General features: G+C 58.2%; 1 protein-coding gene across 2 annotated transcripts; it reads right to left on the bottom strand.

Moving 5' to 3' along the window:
- Window positions 1–2,822: 2,822 nt before the first annotated feature.
- On the bottom strand, window positions 2,823–13,744 carry Calr3 (calreticulin 3). Of its 2 annotated transcripts, none has more exons than XM_005409493.2 (9): window positions 13,547–13,744; window positions 13,360–13,461; window positions 10,487–10,690; window positions 8,054–8,148; window positions 6,557–6,739; window positions 5,486–5,593; window positions 5,267–5,398; window positions 4,804–4,896; window positions 2,823–3,025 (listed from the first exon to the last, which is right to left on the bottom strand). In XM_005409493.2, exons 1-9 carry the CDS (start codon window positions 13,641–13,643, stop codon window positions 2,873–2,875), a joined length of 1,167 nt encoding a protein of 388 aa, XP_005409550.1. In that variant the 5' UTR covers window positions 13,644–13,744; the 3' UTR covers window positions 2,823–2,872. The 2 variants fall into 2 exon arrangements, with proteins under 2 accessions (XP_005409550.1, XP_005409552.1); XM_005409495.2 differs by having other exon boundaries at window positions 5,322–5,398.
- Window positions 13,745–13,802: the final 58 nt, after the last annotated feature.

The following is a 13,802-nucleotide window of genomic DNA, read 5'->3' as shown; positions in this document are numbered from 1 at the left end:
GGGCTGCTGTCCAGTCCGGTCCCGCGCTGCTGCCGGCCTGGCGAGGGCTGCGCCGGACTCCTGGCGCCCCGTGGGCGCACGGTGGGGACGGCTAACTCACCGCACCCGCGGAACCTCGGCCGCAGCACCCCACGCCCGGCTCCCTGCTGCCTCCACGCCCCGGCTGCCACCTTGGCACGCCGCTGACCCACCCCCCTGCATCCGGGCCCCTCCTGAAGGCAGGGCCGCCGCGTGCCGCCCTCACACGAGAGGAGGGCCCGGGGACCCCGGCCCGCGACACCGTGTTCGCTCGACACGCCTCCCAGCCTCCGGCCACGCAGCCCCGGCCAGGGCCACACGGTGGGGACAAGACCCAGCTGACCGCAGCAGCCCGGTGCGGCGTCTCCCGGGAAGACGCCCCTGCACGGGCCCCCGGCTTCCTGGCACCACCTCCTGGTGTCCCCGGGCTGCTTCAGCATCGTGATGACTGGCTGGCTCACGGGCCACTCGGATACACGCTGTGCTGTATGATTCACTCAACAACCGTTCACTCGCCGGAAACAGCGGAGAACTCTGCCTGGAGCCTAGTGGACGGCAGACCTGCGGACAGCCCTGCCCCTCCGAGACAAGTCTAGAGCCAGCGTTTCCCTGGGGCTTGGAAACCCACACTGCGGCTGGTTTCCCTGCAGGTGGGGCTGGGGCCTTGCGTTTGTCATTGCTCACAAATGCCCAGGTGAACCGGGGGTGTACAGGAGGCTTCCGGTCACCAGCACGTCTGCCGCCAGACCAGAGGCACACTGAAGGTCAAGCGTGCGCAGTGGTCAGCTCCCCCACGGCAGGGACATGACACTGAACACCCACAACCTAGGGGCGGGATCCGATCAGGCTCCGGGTCCCAGAGGGCTCGGTCCTTGTCCGGCTGGCTCCAGCAAGGACATCGCAGTGGGAGGAGCAAAGCTGCTTGGTCCACCGCAGCCGGGAGGCAGAGCAGGGAACAGCGCGAGAGAAGGGGCCAGAGAGGGCCTCCTGCCCAGCCGCCGCGCCCCAGCAAGGCCTGGGCCTCCAGGGCAGCTGAGCGGATGGCACGAGTTTCACTGTAACAGTGCACACAGTGAAGGCGGGGCTGGGGCACCAGAGGGACCCGGGCCGGGGTCCCGCAGAAGGCTGGGTCCCGGCTGCACCTCCCCTGGGTGCCATCCCGAAGGTTAAGGGACCAGGGGCTGGTGACAGAGCTCAGTGGCACAGCGCCTGCCTGGCAAGCGCAAAGTTCTGAGTTTGATTCCCAGTACTAAAAAAAAAAAAAAAAAATTGCAGTGGCCCACGCACCACAACTCACAACAGCTAAACCCCGGAAGCGCCTGCGTGTCCAGCAACAGACGGACGGGGAAGAACATGTGTTTTCACACCAAGGAGTGCCACTCTGCACCAAGGGCAAAAGAGCCGTTCGCAGGAAAACAGATGCACCCTGTGACCAGGAGGTCAAGTGAAATAAACCAGACTCAGAAGGAAACAGGCTTTCGGAGTGGGAGGCACTCTGGGGGTGGGGAGACGGGGAAAGGGAGCGGAAGTGACCAAGAGGCGCCCTGTGTGTACAGTTCCCTTCGCGAGCACGTTCGCCGTGCGTCAGGCGCACCATAGAAACGCTGACACAGACCGTTGGAAGGACAAGGCTGGGAGTGGGGACGTGGGTCTGCCCTGGGAGGACAGCGCCGCGCCGCCCCGGAGTCAGCTCTGCGCTCCCGAGTGCTGACTGGGTGCAGGGAAGATGGACAGCTCACACATGGAGCACAAAGGTCCTAGACTCAGTCTCTAGCACTGAAAAGAAAAATGTTCATCAACGAAATCATCATTGAAGTCTTTTGGGAAAATGAGTCCCACTGTTCTTACAGAGGACGACCGCCAAGAGGTCACGCCGTGGGAGAACACCGAGGATCTACGCAGACCCAAGTTGTCCGAACAGCCCCAGTATGAATGGGGCTTGCGCATCCTTCAGGATGCCAGCGATGCTGCGTGACGATGCCGCCTTAGGGGAATTGGGGTGCAGCCGAGCATGAGCGCCCACCCCGCACAGGGAGGCTCTGGGGCCCAGCCCACTGCTACAGAAAGAGAACAAACCTGATCTCACAGGAAAAAGTTTCCTGTCTCTTTACTACTGATTTGCAGCCAGAAGAAATGAAGCATGCTCTTTTTCAAAATGCATTTTGCCAACTTTTATTTTTATTTTTATTTTTTTGTTTTTTGTCTTTTTGAGACAGGGTCTCACTATGCAGTTCAGGTTGGCCTTGAGCACACTTTGTAGCCCAGGCTGGTCTTGGACTCACAACGATCCTCAACGATCCTCCTGCCTCAGCCTCCCAAGTGCTGGGATTACAGGCGTGCGCCACTACACCAGGCCCTACTTTTATTTGTTTGTTTTTCTTCCGGTACCAGGAATCGAACTCACGACCTTGCGTTTGCCAGGCAGGTGCTGTGTCTCTAAGCTAAATCCCCAGTCCCCCACTTTTTTTTTTTAATGTTAGAGATTCAGAAAAGAACACTGTCTTTGCCACACAGATCCATGGAGGAAACCTTTCTGGTGCAGGCTTGCAAGGGGACTCAACCCCCGCCCTGAGGAGCCTGGGGGTGTTTTTCTTTTTTCTTTTGGGGAGGAGGGGCTGTTTTGGTTTTTTGAGGCAGGGTCTTGCTGTGAGTTCAGGCTGGCTTTAAATTCACTATGTAACCCAGGCTGGCCTCGACTCGGGATGACCCTCCTGCCTCAGCTTCCTGAGCGCCGCAGTACCAGCACACAGGGCCCTAGGGACGTTACTCAGGGGCACTGGACAAATGAGCACACAGAGGCCCAGCAAAGGAGAAGGGAGGTTTTACCAGTCACCCCGCCTACCGCAGGCGGGGCCTACAGCTCCTTATGCTGGTGAAACCGGTGGAACCGCTGGAAGAATCGCTGAGGCTCATTGAACCCGCCCGCCAGCAGCTCCTCCTCCTCCTCCTCGCGGGCTCTGGTCACCTCCTCCTTGGTCAGGATGTCGTCCATCTCCTTCTCTGGGCCCTGCGGGGGAACAGCAGCACAGGCCGGGAAGCCCGGGGCTCCACCTGCCCTGCCCTGGGGAGCTGGGCACAGACCACCGGGAGGGTGCGCTCCCTGCGGCGAGGTCCTGGGCCCCGCCGCGCCTCCTCCCCAGGCCCCTTCCGCAGGCGCCTCCGAGGTGCAGAACTCCCCGGCTCCCAGCTGCCGTGGCTTTGCGGCCGAGAGGTTGGCGCAGCGCCCGCGGGCATCCCGGTTAGGGAGCACCGGCTCCTCTCGGCCCCTGCGGGGAGGTGGCGGTGCCGCAGCCGGGGGACCACACCCAGTGGCCCCCGCTTCCGCCCAGTGGCCGCCGCTTACAGGCTCCACACCACACGCAGGCGACCGAGCCGGGGGATCCTGGGTTCAGACACAGTGGCAAGCTCCTCCTAAGAGGAGAAAGAAAATCTGACACACCCGGGGAAAGAAGGCCGGCCGCGGGGCACGGGAGGAGAGGCCAGCCTGGTGCAGCCACAAGCCGGGGCTCACCAGGAGCTGATCCCTGGCTTCCCCAGGAACCTCGGGGAGACCACGGCCTGAGCCCACCTTGACTCCCGCCCAGTGAGACAGCTTGGGACTCCCCCCCGCCGGCCTCCTGCACCAGTCAGGAGGGCTGTGTGTTCTGCGTCTGCAGCCACTGCGGGGTCCCCGGGGATGGCAGCCAGAGGACACACACACACCCCCTGCACATCCCCACCCCGCGGACCCGTGAGCCCAGCCAGACGGGCGCCTGGTGCCTTGGTGGAAGGATCCGGGCCGGGACTAGTGGGACTGTGGGATGGGCGGGGCGTCCCGGCTGGGGGTGGTGGCAGCGCCTGTGCTATACAGAGATGGGTACTACCCTTGCTTCTGGGGTTGGCGGGAGACCTGGGGCTTATCCTGAGACAGGGAGGCTGGGGCAGCCTCATTCAGAAAGCTCCAAGCCGGAGGCCACGCAAAGCTGCAGGGACAGAACACAGGTCCACTCTGGACAGTCACAGAAGGACCAGACGTCATTACCGCACCGCCAGGAATAGGCCTCACAGCACTCTCTGGAAACGAAGCCAGGCGCAGTGGCACAGGCTCATCATTCCAGCATTCAGGAAGGCTGAGGCAGGAGGATCGCTACTTCAAGGTAACTTAGTGACTTAGCAGACCATATCTCCAAATTAAAAATCAGGGTGCAGGGGATGGAGCTCAGAACACAGCCCCTGTGTTCAATCCCAGCACTAAAAAAAAATCGATGTTGCAAGGTCTCTGCTACAGTTGGCCAATGTGGTAGAAGCTGCGCCCCCCATCTGTCACCGCTAGGAGGTGGGGCCCTAAGAGGTGAGGCTAGGAGGGAGGTCTGGGGGCCATGGGCGGGAACCGCAGGGGCCTGGGGTACTGATCTCTTCCAGTCCCTCTCTTGCTCCCTGGCTCACCCTGGGGCGAGCGGTTCAGCTCTGCCACACCCACCCACCACCACGTGCTGTTTCCACGCCGCTGTGGACTGGACCCTGCAGAGCCATGAGCCGAAAGCAACCTTTCCTCCTCCTGCCCTGGCTGCCGCATACTTGCTACTGTGGCAGAGAACCGGCTGTGCCAGCCTCCCCGTGGGCTCCGAGGGCATGGACAGGGTGTGCTTCTTGGGAGCTGGAGGTGGCTCCTGGAAATCCCCCGGGTGCCAAGCTGGCTGTGGGCTCACGAGCCAAACCCCTAAGTCCTCGCCCACACGACAGAGTCCGGCTTGGGAGTCACAGAAGCCGGCGAGCGCTAATAGAAGGTGTGTGCACCCTCCCTACCTTGGTTTGGCCCCAGGTTGCCTTCCCGAAACTCTCCGCGTACTCCTCATCATCTGTGAGCAGGAAGTTATCGAAGATGGTTCCCGACCTAACCTGCAGGGGAGAAGGCCTTCATTGTTTTGGTTTGTTGTTTTTTTTTTTTCTGTTTTCTGTTTGTCTTTCTGGAGACAGGGCCTTGCTACACAGTTCACACTAGCCTTCAATTCACTATGTAGCCCAAGCAGGCCTCAAACTCACGGCAATTCTCCTGCCTCAGCCTCCTGAGCGCTGGGATGACCTGCATGCGCCACCACACCTGGTTCGGTTTAGTTTTTTGAAGTGGGCCTCACTGTGTAGCCCAGGCTGGCCTGGGACCTGTGACCCTCCTGCCTGAGCCTCCCGAAGTCCTGGGGTGACAGGTGTGTGTCACCAGGCCTGGCTAAATTCCAGATTATGAAATGACGCCAAGCGGAAGCCGCGTGACCTGCCACAGCTCCAGCCCGATGGCGCCGATGTTCTCGAACTCTGAGAGGTCGTACTGTGTCAGGTAGCTGGTGCTCCTCATCTTCTCGTGCAGCCAGATGTCTTGATCGATTCCCTCTGGTTTCAGGCCGTCCTGCAACAGCCAAGCACAGGCCAGTCCAGGGGACAGGGTGCGGGGCCAGCCCGGCACGTCCCCGGGCACCGCGGCGGCGCCACGCACCTGGTACGGCGGCTTCTGCAGCATGGGCCCCGGCCAGTCCCCGTCCAGCTCGCTGTTCCAGTCGCCCGGCTTACCAGTCCCTGCATCCAGGAAGTGCTTCTCCCAGTCCTGCAAGACAGCGGCAGGCCCGGGTTCGGGCAGGAAGCCTCGTCTGTCTTCTACTGCAGAGCTGTGGAAGGAAGAGGGCCGGGCACCCGGCCTGCAGCACGCACCGCAGAGCTGCGCCCGACTGCACCCCCGGTCCCCTCTCCTGCTGGGAGGGCCGCAAGCTCCGGGACCCAGGTGCCCAGGCTGCGGGCTGCAGCAGGCTGTGGGATTCCGCCCCTCTCACTGTGGCTGAGGGTAAAATGTTGGGGTAAAGGTAACGGCGGGAGGGGGCCACGTATTACGGTGCGTCTGTCCTCTGCCAGGGTCACACGGGGACTGTGGCAAGGGTAGGGGGGACTGGAGGGTGGTGGGACAACGCAGCAGTGCCATTGAGCAGGGAGTGTGGCTGGGGATTTAGCTCAGCGGCACAGCCCCTGCCTGGCAAGCGCAAGGTCATGAGTTCGATTCCCGGTACCAGAAAGAGAAAAAAAAAAGAAATTAAAAAAAGAAATTAAAAAATCCTATCTGAGCCGGGTGTGGTGGTGCACGCCTGTAATCCCAGCACTCAGGAGGCTGAGGCAGGAGGATTGTGAGTGCAAGACCAGCCTGGGCTACAAAGTGAGTGCAAGGCTGGCCTGAACTGCATAGCGAGACCCTGTCTCAAAAAGACAAACAACAAAAATCCTATCTGACTGGCTGTGTGGTGGCGCACACCTGTAATCCCAGCATTCAGGAGGCTGAGGCAGGATGATCACCACGAGTTCAAGGCCAGCCTGGGCAACAGATCGAGACTGTGTCTCAAACACAAAACAAAAATATCCCATCTGCTCCCGTCCCAAACGTGAGGAAACGCTTCTGCAACACACGGCCACATCTGATGAGTGGCTGGGCTCAACGCGGGTGCTCGGGAAAGGCAGCCGGGGTCACCAGACTGTCACCGTCTTTCCTGCCGGTGCAGAAGCACGGTAGCGGGTGGCCACGCACCTGGGCTGTCCCAGCTTTCCCTGGGCCTGCGCCTGGGGCCGCCGCCTGCTCCGCTTTCCTGAGCGACGTCAACTGCCAGTCATACTCGATGCTGCCCAGCTCGATGGTCTGCCCGTCAATCTTCACTTCGTAAGAGAGGTCCGGCCTCAGGATCAGAGTGTAGAGGTGCGTGAAGCCGTCAACCTGTACGGCAGAGGGGACAGGAGCACGGGGAAACCCTCAGCAGCTCCCTGCGGTCCGCACAAGCGCCCAAAGTGCACAGAAAAATGCAAAGAGAAGTTGGGCACGGTGGCTCCCGCCTATAGTCCCAGCATGTGGGAGGCTGAGGCAGGAGGGTCACTGCAAGTTCAAGGCCATCCTGGGCTACGAAGTGAGCTCAAGGACAGCCTGAATGGCATTGTGAACCCTTGTTTTAAAAAGACAAAAAAAAGACAAAAAAAAAAAAAAAAAGGCTGGGGTGCAGCTCAGTGAGAAAGCCCTCAGTTCAATCCCCAGTACCAAAGGAAAAACTTTTTTTACATGGGATTCCTGAGTAAAAAAGCAAGAAAGAAAAAGAAAACAAGAAAGAAAGAAAGGAAGGAGGGAAGAAAGAAAGGAAAAAAAAAAAGAAAAGCAGGAAAGTATGACGTCATTTTAGAAACACTGCCACTTTAGCCAGGGGTGAAGGCGCATGCCTATGATCCCAGCACTCGGGAGGCTGAGGCAAGAGGACTGCCACGAGTTCGAGGCCAGCCTGGGCTACACAGTGAGTTTAAATCCAGCCTGCACAATAAAGTGAGACCCTGTCTCAAAAAAACAAAAACAAATAAAAAAAGAACTATTGCCACTTCAGACGTGCTGCGGTTGAGGCATTGTGTGAGTTCCCAGAATGCCTTCTTATCCTGGGTATTTGGCTCTTCGATGCTGACGGTGCTGGCGAAGGGGGACTGGGCTGCTGTGACCCCTCCGAGGAAGGGACAACACACCGTCACCAGTCACGGGGTGGGACAGAGGCCTCCTGCTGGGCGGAGACTCAGACAGCGGAGCAGGGGCAGCAGGGGGCGGGGGCAGGCCACCAGCCGCAGGCCCAGGACCCAGGTCACCCGCTGAACCACCCTGGGCTCGCGGGACGCCGGCACAGCTGGACTCCTCCACACTCATCAAGGGCAAGGGTGGTCATGAGCTGGGCCCTGGGTGGCATCTATAGGCCCAGCTGCTCGGGAGGCTGAGTTGGAGGACCCCAGGAGTTTGACGCAACTCTGGGGAACAGAATGAAACTCCATCTCAAAAAATAAAAGGGAGCTGGGTGTAGGGGGCGCACGCCTATAATCTCAGCACTCAGGTGGCTGAGGCAGGAAGACCACTGCAAGTTGAAGGCCAGCCTGGGCTACATAGTGAGATCCTGTCTCAAAAAAATACATAAATAAAATAAAATAAAATAAATACTAACGAAAGGGAAGACGAAGGAAAGAGAAAGGAGACAAGCAAAGCCACTTGCCTGAGTGTGAGAGTAATTACCTTACACTTGATAGATTTCTTGTTCTCGTGATACTCGTTCTTGAATTGCAAAATAACGTGGACTTTCATGAGATCGTATCCGCAGATGTCAGGTCCTACGAGCAACACGGGTGCCCTCAGCGCCTTCTCTGCCGCCCACGCCACGCAGGCTCGGGACAGACTCCCCAACAAGCGGCGCTGACCACAGCCACGGGGTCTGCTCGCCTCTCTGACCATCACCCCTGCCCCGCATTACGAGGGGGCAGGCCCGGTGTCACCACGGTGTCCCCGAGGCCTGGCTCCCGGTCCTGAGGGCACCCTGGGCTGGCCCATGTGGCCCCGCTGCTCGAGGAGAGCCGGCACCTGCGGCCCCAGACAGCAGCCTGCCCACCGAGGGCCCACGAAGTCACTCACCTGTGTGTGACCTGCTGCCCCAGCACATACACGTATTGTGTTTTAGATGTTTTTCAGAACCGGGGACTAAACGCAGGGCCTTTGCAGTCAGCTACATGCCCAGCCCCTCTGTCTTCTTTTTAAATATGAGACAGGGTCTCGCTGAGTCACTAAGTTGTCCAGGCTAGGCTCAAACCTGCCACTCTCCTGCCTCAGCCTCCCAGAGTACTATGAGGATGACAGGTGTGCGTGTGCCAGCACAACCAGCCAGACGTTGTGTCCTTAATGATAAATCCAGATCGTAGGCACAAGGCAGATTATGATCAGGGTACAGGTTCTGATTGGCAGTACAATCTCGAGTCCATGCAGAAGTTAAAAGGCTGTGTGTATGTGAATGTGTGAGTGTGTTCGTGTGTGTGTGTGTGTGTGTGTGTGTGTGTGTGTATGGGGTTTTAGGGTTTTGTTTTGTAGTAAAGGGATGGAGCCCAGGGCCCTGGGGATTCCAGGCAAGTGCTTACCACTGAGCTGCATGCACCCCCCCCAGCCCAATGGATATTTTTTTAGTTGTTATTCTTTTGAGACATGGATTTGCTGTGTGGCATAGGCTAGCCTCAAACTCACATCACAGCAGTCCTCCTGCCTCAGCCTCCCCAGTGCTGGGATGACAGGTGTATACCACCACACCTGGCATGGATTTTTTTCTTTCCTTTTTTTTTTTTTTTTTTTTTTTTGGGTTTTTTTTTTTTTTTTTTTTTTTTTTTTTTTTTTTTTTTTTTTTTTTTTTTTTATTTTTTTTTTTTTTTTTTTTTTGGTTTTTCTCCGGTTCGGGAACCGAACTCACGACCTTGCGCTTGCCAGGCAGGCGCTTTGCCACTGAGCTAAATCCCCAGCCCCTCTTTTGTCTTTTTGAGACAGGGTCTCTCTATGGAGCTCAGGCTGGCCTTGAGCTCACTTTGTATCCCAGGCCTGGTCTTGAACTTGCAACAATCCTCCTGCCTCAGCCTCCCGAGTGCTGAGATCACAGGCGTGTGCCACCACCCCCAGCTTTTTTTTTTTTCCTTTTTGGTTTTGAGACACCGTCTATGTTCCTTAGACTGGCCTTGAACTCCCTGTATAGTCTAGACTGCCCTCGAGCTCATGGTGATCCTCCGGCTCAGCCTCCCAAGTGCTGCTGGCATGGATTTTTTTTTTGTACCGGGAATCAAACTCAGAACCTTGCGCTTGCCAAGCAGGTACTTGTGCTGCTGAGCTATATCCCCGGTATGGCATGGATTTAATTTGGTATTTACAGCACCTGAGCACCTCAGCCTCTGAGCACAGTGGCACATGCCTGTTATCCCAGCACTTGGGAGGCTGAGGCAGGAAGACTGCTGTGAGTTCGAGGCCAGCCTGACCTACATAGTGAGACCCTGTCTCAAAAAAACAATCTGCATGGAATTTATTTGTGTCAGGGACGTGCAGGACATGGTGCTGGGCTGACCTGACTCTGGACAAGCACCTGCTCTATGAAACGGGGTCTCATGGGTAGCCTGAGGCCACACGTGGGAAGCCCCCGGGAAGGCCAGGATGCACTCTTCCTCCTCCTCCTCCGCGCCCCAGCTGAGCCCAGGCAGAGGCGCTGGAGCACAGGGAACTGTGAGTCAGCAACGTGGAGCCGCGCACAGTATTTCTTTATGGACTGCGGTCCTGAGGACGGCACCCGGGGCCATCGCGCTGGGCTCTATCCACAGCCCTTTTTACTTGTTTAGGCAGGGTCTCACTACCTTGTTAAATTGCCCAAGTCAGCTTCACCCTGGTGATCTTCCTGCCTCGGCCTCCCAGGGTGCTGAGATGCCAGGTCTGTGCACCAGGCCTGGCTGCAGTACCCTTTTCCGACTGCGCGCTGGCGCTCAGAGCACGTCAGGGCCGGGGTGTGCCCAGGGACAGAACGCCCGCTGAGCGCGCCAAGGCCCCGGCTCAACCACGCAGCGCCGGACGGGAGCGCACACCGGGTTCACGGTCGGGCTGGGGCGCCCCCTGCCGCGCCCCGGTGGAAAGGCGGGCGCCCGCAGCCCGGCTCACCGAACATGATGTAGTAGGGGGACTTGGTACCCAGGGTCCTCTGGTCCAGGCCGGCGGGGAAGACCTTCACGTAGCCGCCGCCACAGTCCATCTTCTGCTCGTGCTTCACGGTGTACTGCAGGACCAGCGTCCGGCCCTTGTTGCTGAACGGCGGGAAGCGCGCGGAGATGGCGTAGAAGCGGCCATTCTGCGTGGTCTGCAGCCCTGGGGACGAGAGGCTGAGGGCAGGCTCGGAGCGGCGGGGCCCCTCACCTCACCCGCGGAACGCTGCTTCTTTCTTTATCCCACTGTGTAGCCCAGGCTGGCCTCAAATTCCCAGCGATCCTCCTGCCTCCACTCCCGAGTGCTGAGAGCACACACCTGGCTCACCTCCAGCCTTCTTTAAAATTTTGTTTTTAGGGGCTGGGGATTTAGCTCAGCGGCACAGTGCCTGCCTGGCAAGCGCAAGGTTGTGAGTTTGATTCCCAGTAGCAGAAAACAAACAAACAAAAACCAAAAAATAAAAATAAAATTTTGTTTTTATAGGTGTGCTGGCACTCGCCTGTAATCCCAGCACTCAGGAGGCTGAAGCAGGAGGATCATTGTGAGTTTGAGACCCCTCTGGGATACACAGAGAGCTCAAGGCCAGCATGAACTGCATAGTGAAACCCTGTCTCAAAAAGACCAAAAAAAGAGAGACAAGGGCTTATCTAGGTTGGCCTCCGACTTGTACTCCTCTGCCTCAGCCTCCTGAGTGTGGGGATCCCAGGTGTGTATCACCACACTAACTTCGAATTTTTTCTGGTTAAATTTGGGCATTGCCTTCAAGAGCCAACCCCTGTGTCTCAGCAGGTAACAAATCATTTTCTTTCTCTCTGTCTCTCTCTTCTTTTTTTTTTCCGGTACGGGGAATCAAACTCATTACTTTGCGCTTGCCAGGCAGGCGCTGTGCCGCTGAGCTACATCCCCAGCCCTCTCTGTCTCTCTCTTTAGTGCTCTAACACTGAGCTAAACTCCAAACCCTCAAGTTCTTATTTTTCTGGCACTGAGGTTGAACCCGGGGCCTTCACACTGAGTTCCATCCTCAGCGCCTTTTTAAAACTTTTTTATTTCGATGCAAGGTGTGTCTACTTCACTAAGTTGTTTCGGCGGGGTTTAACCCTTCGATCCTCCTGCCTCAGCCTCCCAGAGTGCTGGGGTGCCAGGTGTGCGCCACTGCGCCTGACTCCCACACTCTTTTCTCATACGGCATTTGTCACACATTTACGGACGGGGCCGTTCCCGTTCACCCGCCCTGCGCCAGCACAAGCGAAGGTGGCATTCTGCCCATGTGTCCAAGCCTAGACCCAGCTGACTCCCCATGCCCCTCGCTCTGCACCCCTTTCTCAGGGTACTTGGGGTCCCCGCCCACCCCCTCCACCGGGCCACATGCCGCCTCCATTCTCTCCCACCCTTCCATCCCTGCCTGATGATACGCAACTCCTGCTTCAGGCACGTGCCCAGTCGGGGTCCCCGGGGACCCAGAGGCAAGGCCCCCGCTGTCACCGCACCCAGCACCTTGCCTGTGCACCCCTGGGGAGCATATGCTGAGATGGGGACATGGGCACAGCACCTCGGGTCCAAACGAGGAGGACGGAGCACTGGGGGAGCGGGCTGTGGCGTGGCCGTGGGCTCGGCCGTGTCTCCTCTGGTGAGGTTCTGCTGACTCTTTGGGTCAACTTGTTTGTTTCCTTTCTTTTTTTTCTCTGCTTCAGCACTGGGGATGGAACCCAGCGTCCTCACACTGAGCTGTATCCCCAGTCTTATTTTTAGGCAGAGTCTTCCCAGGCTGGGCTAGAACTTGTGATTCTCCTGCCTCAGCCTCCCTGGGCGCAGGGAGTACAGGTGTGCGACACCAGGCCCAGCCTCAAGATGTACCTTCTATAACATGTGCGCCCAAGGCAAAGCCAGAGGCTGCAGGACTCATGGTACCAGGGAGTCACATGGTCATGCCGGAGGGGAACTGGAGGCAGTGAAAAGAAACTGGCTGGGGGAACCTGTGATGCTCCTGCCTCAGCCTCTCAGGGTGCTGACATCACAGGTGTGTGCCTTTGCACCCAGATGACTGTACTCTTGGCAGTAGCCACTTTCTCGGGGTGAGATGGACTCTCAACACAGTCTTGATCTGCATTTCCCTGAAGATAGTGAACCGTTTTTTCACACACTTGCAGGCCCCCTGCCCGTCTTTTGACAAGCGCCTGTTGACTTCATTTGTCCATTTAGTACTGTGTTGGATTTTTGGAGGTAAATTCTTCATGTATACCGGGTATCAATTCTCTGTCAAAGCACAGCGAAAACTCCCTCCCACCCCGTAATTCACCCTCCACTCTGCTTCCTCCTTGCTCTACAGAAGTGCGTGCCGGCCTGCGCGCTTGCTTCCGTGCTGGGGGTGGAGCCCAGGCCCTCTGAGGACCTCCCTCCCCATCTCTCATCTATTGGAGACAGGGCCTCGCTAAGCTAAATCACGAAGGTGCCCGAGCTGGGCTCACACTTCGTGAGGCAAGGCCTTAGTCCCCAGACTCATCTGATTCGATGTGTGTGGATGATTTGGGGCAAGAAGAGAAAGAAGAGAACAAACACCAAGGCAATGGAAATCTTTCTGCCCCGGTGGCCAAAGCGTGCTCTGCGCCTGTAATCTCGGCACTGAGGAAGGCTGAGGCAGGAGGATCTCAAATTCGAATCCCACTTGGCGATTCTGGGGGACTCTGTCTCAAAACGGATGGGTGGACGGTGGACCGTGCTGAGCAGGGTGCTGAGTGCTGGGGCGCTCCGGGGCTCGATCCCAGTACCACCAAAAACAGAATACGAGCTGGGGGGTTTAGCCCTGGCTCGGCTTCTCCGGAGTCCACACTGACCTTTGTCCTTCTCTTTGTGGCCATAGAACTTCCCCGACGACAGTCGGAAGTGGCCGAGCCGGGAGTCGTTGGTGGACGGCACCCAGCGGTTCCTCCAGCGCTCTGCGGGGACAACAGCGGGCTGAGGGTAAAAGGAGGCGCGGCGGGAGGGCCGCGAAGCTCCGCCTCCCCAGGCGTCTCCAGTCACCTCCGTCCAGAAACTCCTCCTGGAAGTATACAGTGGCCAGCGCCACGCGGAGCGCGCACGCGCACACGGCCCACAGACAGACGCGAGCCCAAGCCATGGGGGCGCGCTGCGCTCCTCCTGCGAGGCCACTCTGCCCCCAGTGGTCTCTGTAGCAAGCCGGGACGTCCACAAACTACAACTCCCGTGACGCCTCGCGATTATGACGTAGCCACTATGGAGCCCCACCCCCTCCGCGCGGTGCATGCCGGGGTCTCCC

This window comes from Chinchilla lanigera, unplaced genomic scaffold, assembly GCF_000276665.1.
Source record: "Chinchilla lanigera isolate Chin_1 unplaced genomic scaffold, ChiLan1.0 scaffold00123, whole genome shotgun sequence".
NCBI classification, from domain to species: domain Eukaryota; kingdom Metazoa; phylum Chordata; class Mammalia; order Rodentia; family Chinchillidae; genus Chinchilla; species Chinchilla lanigera.
This window is presented reverse-complemented; position numbering and strand designations above follow the sequence as displayed.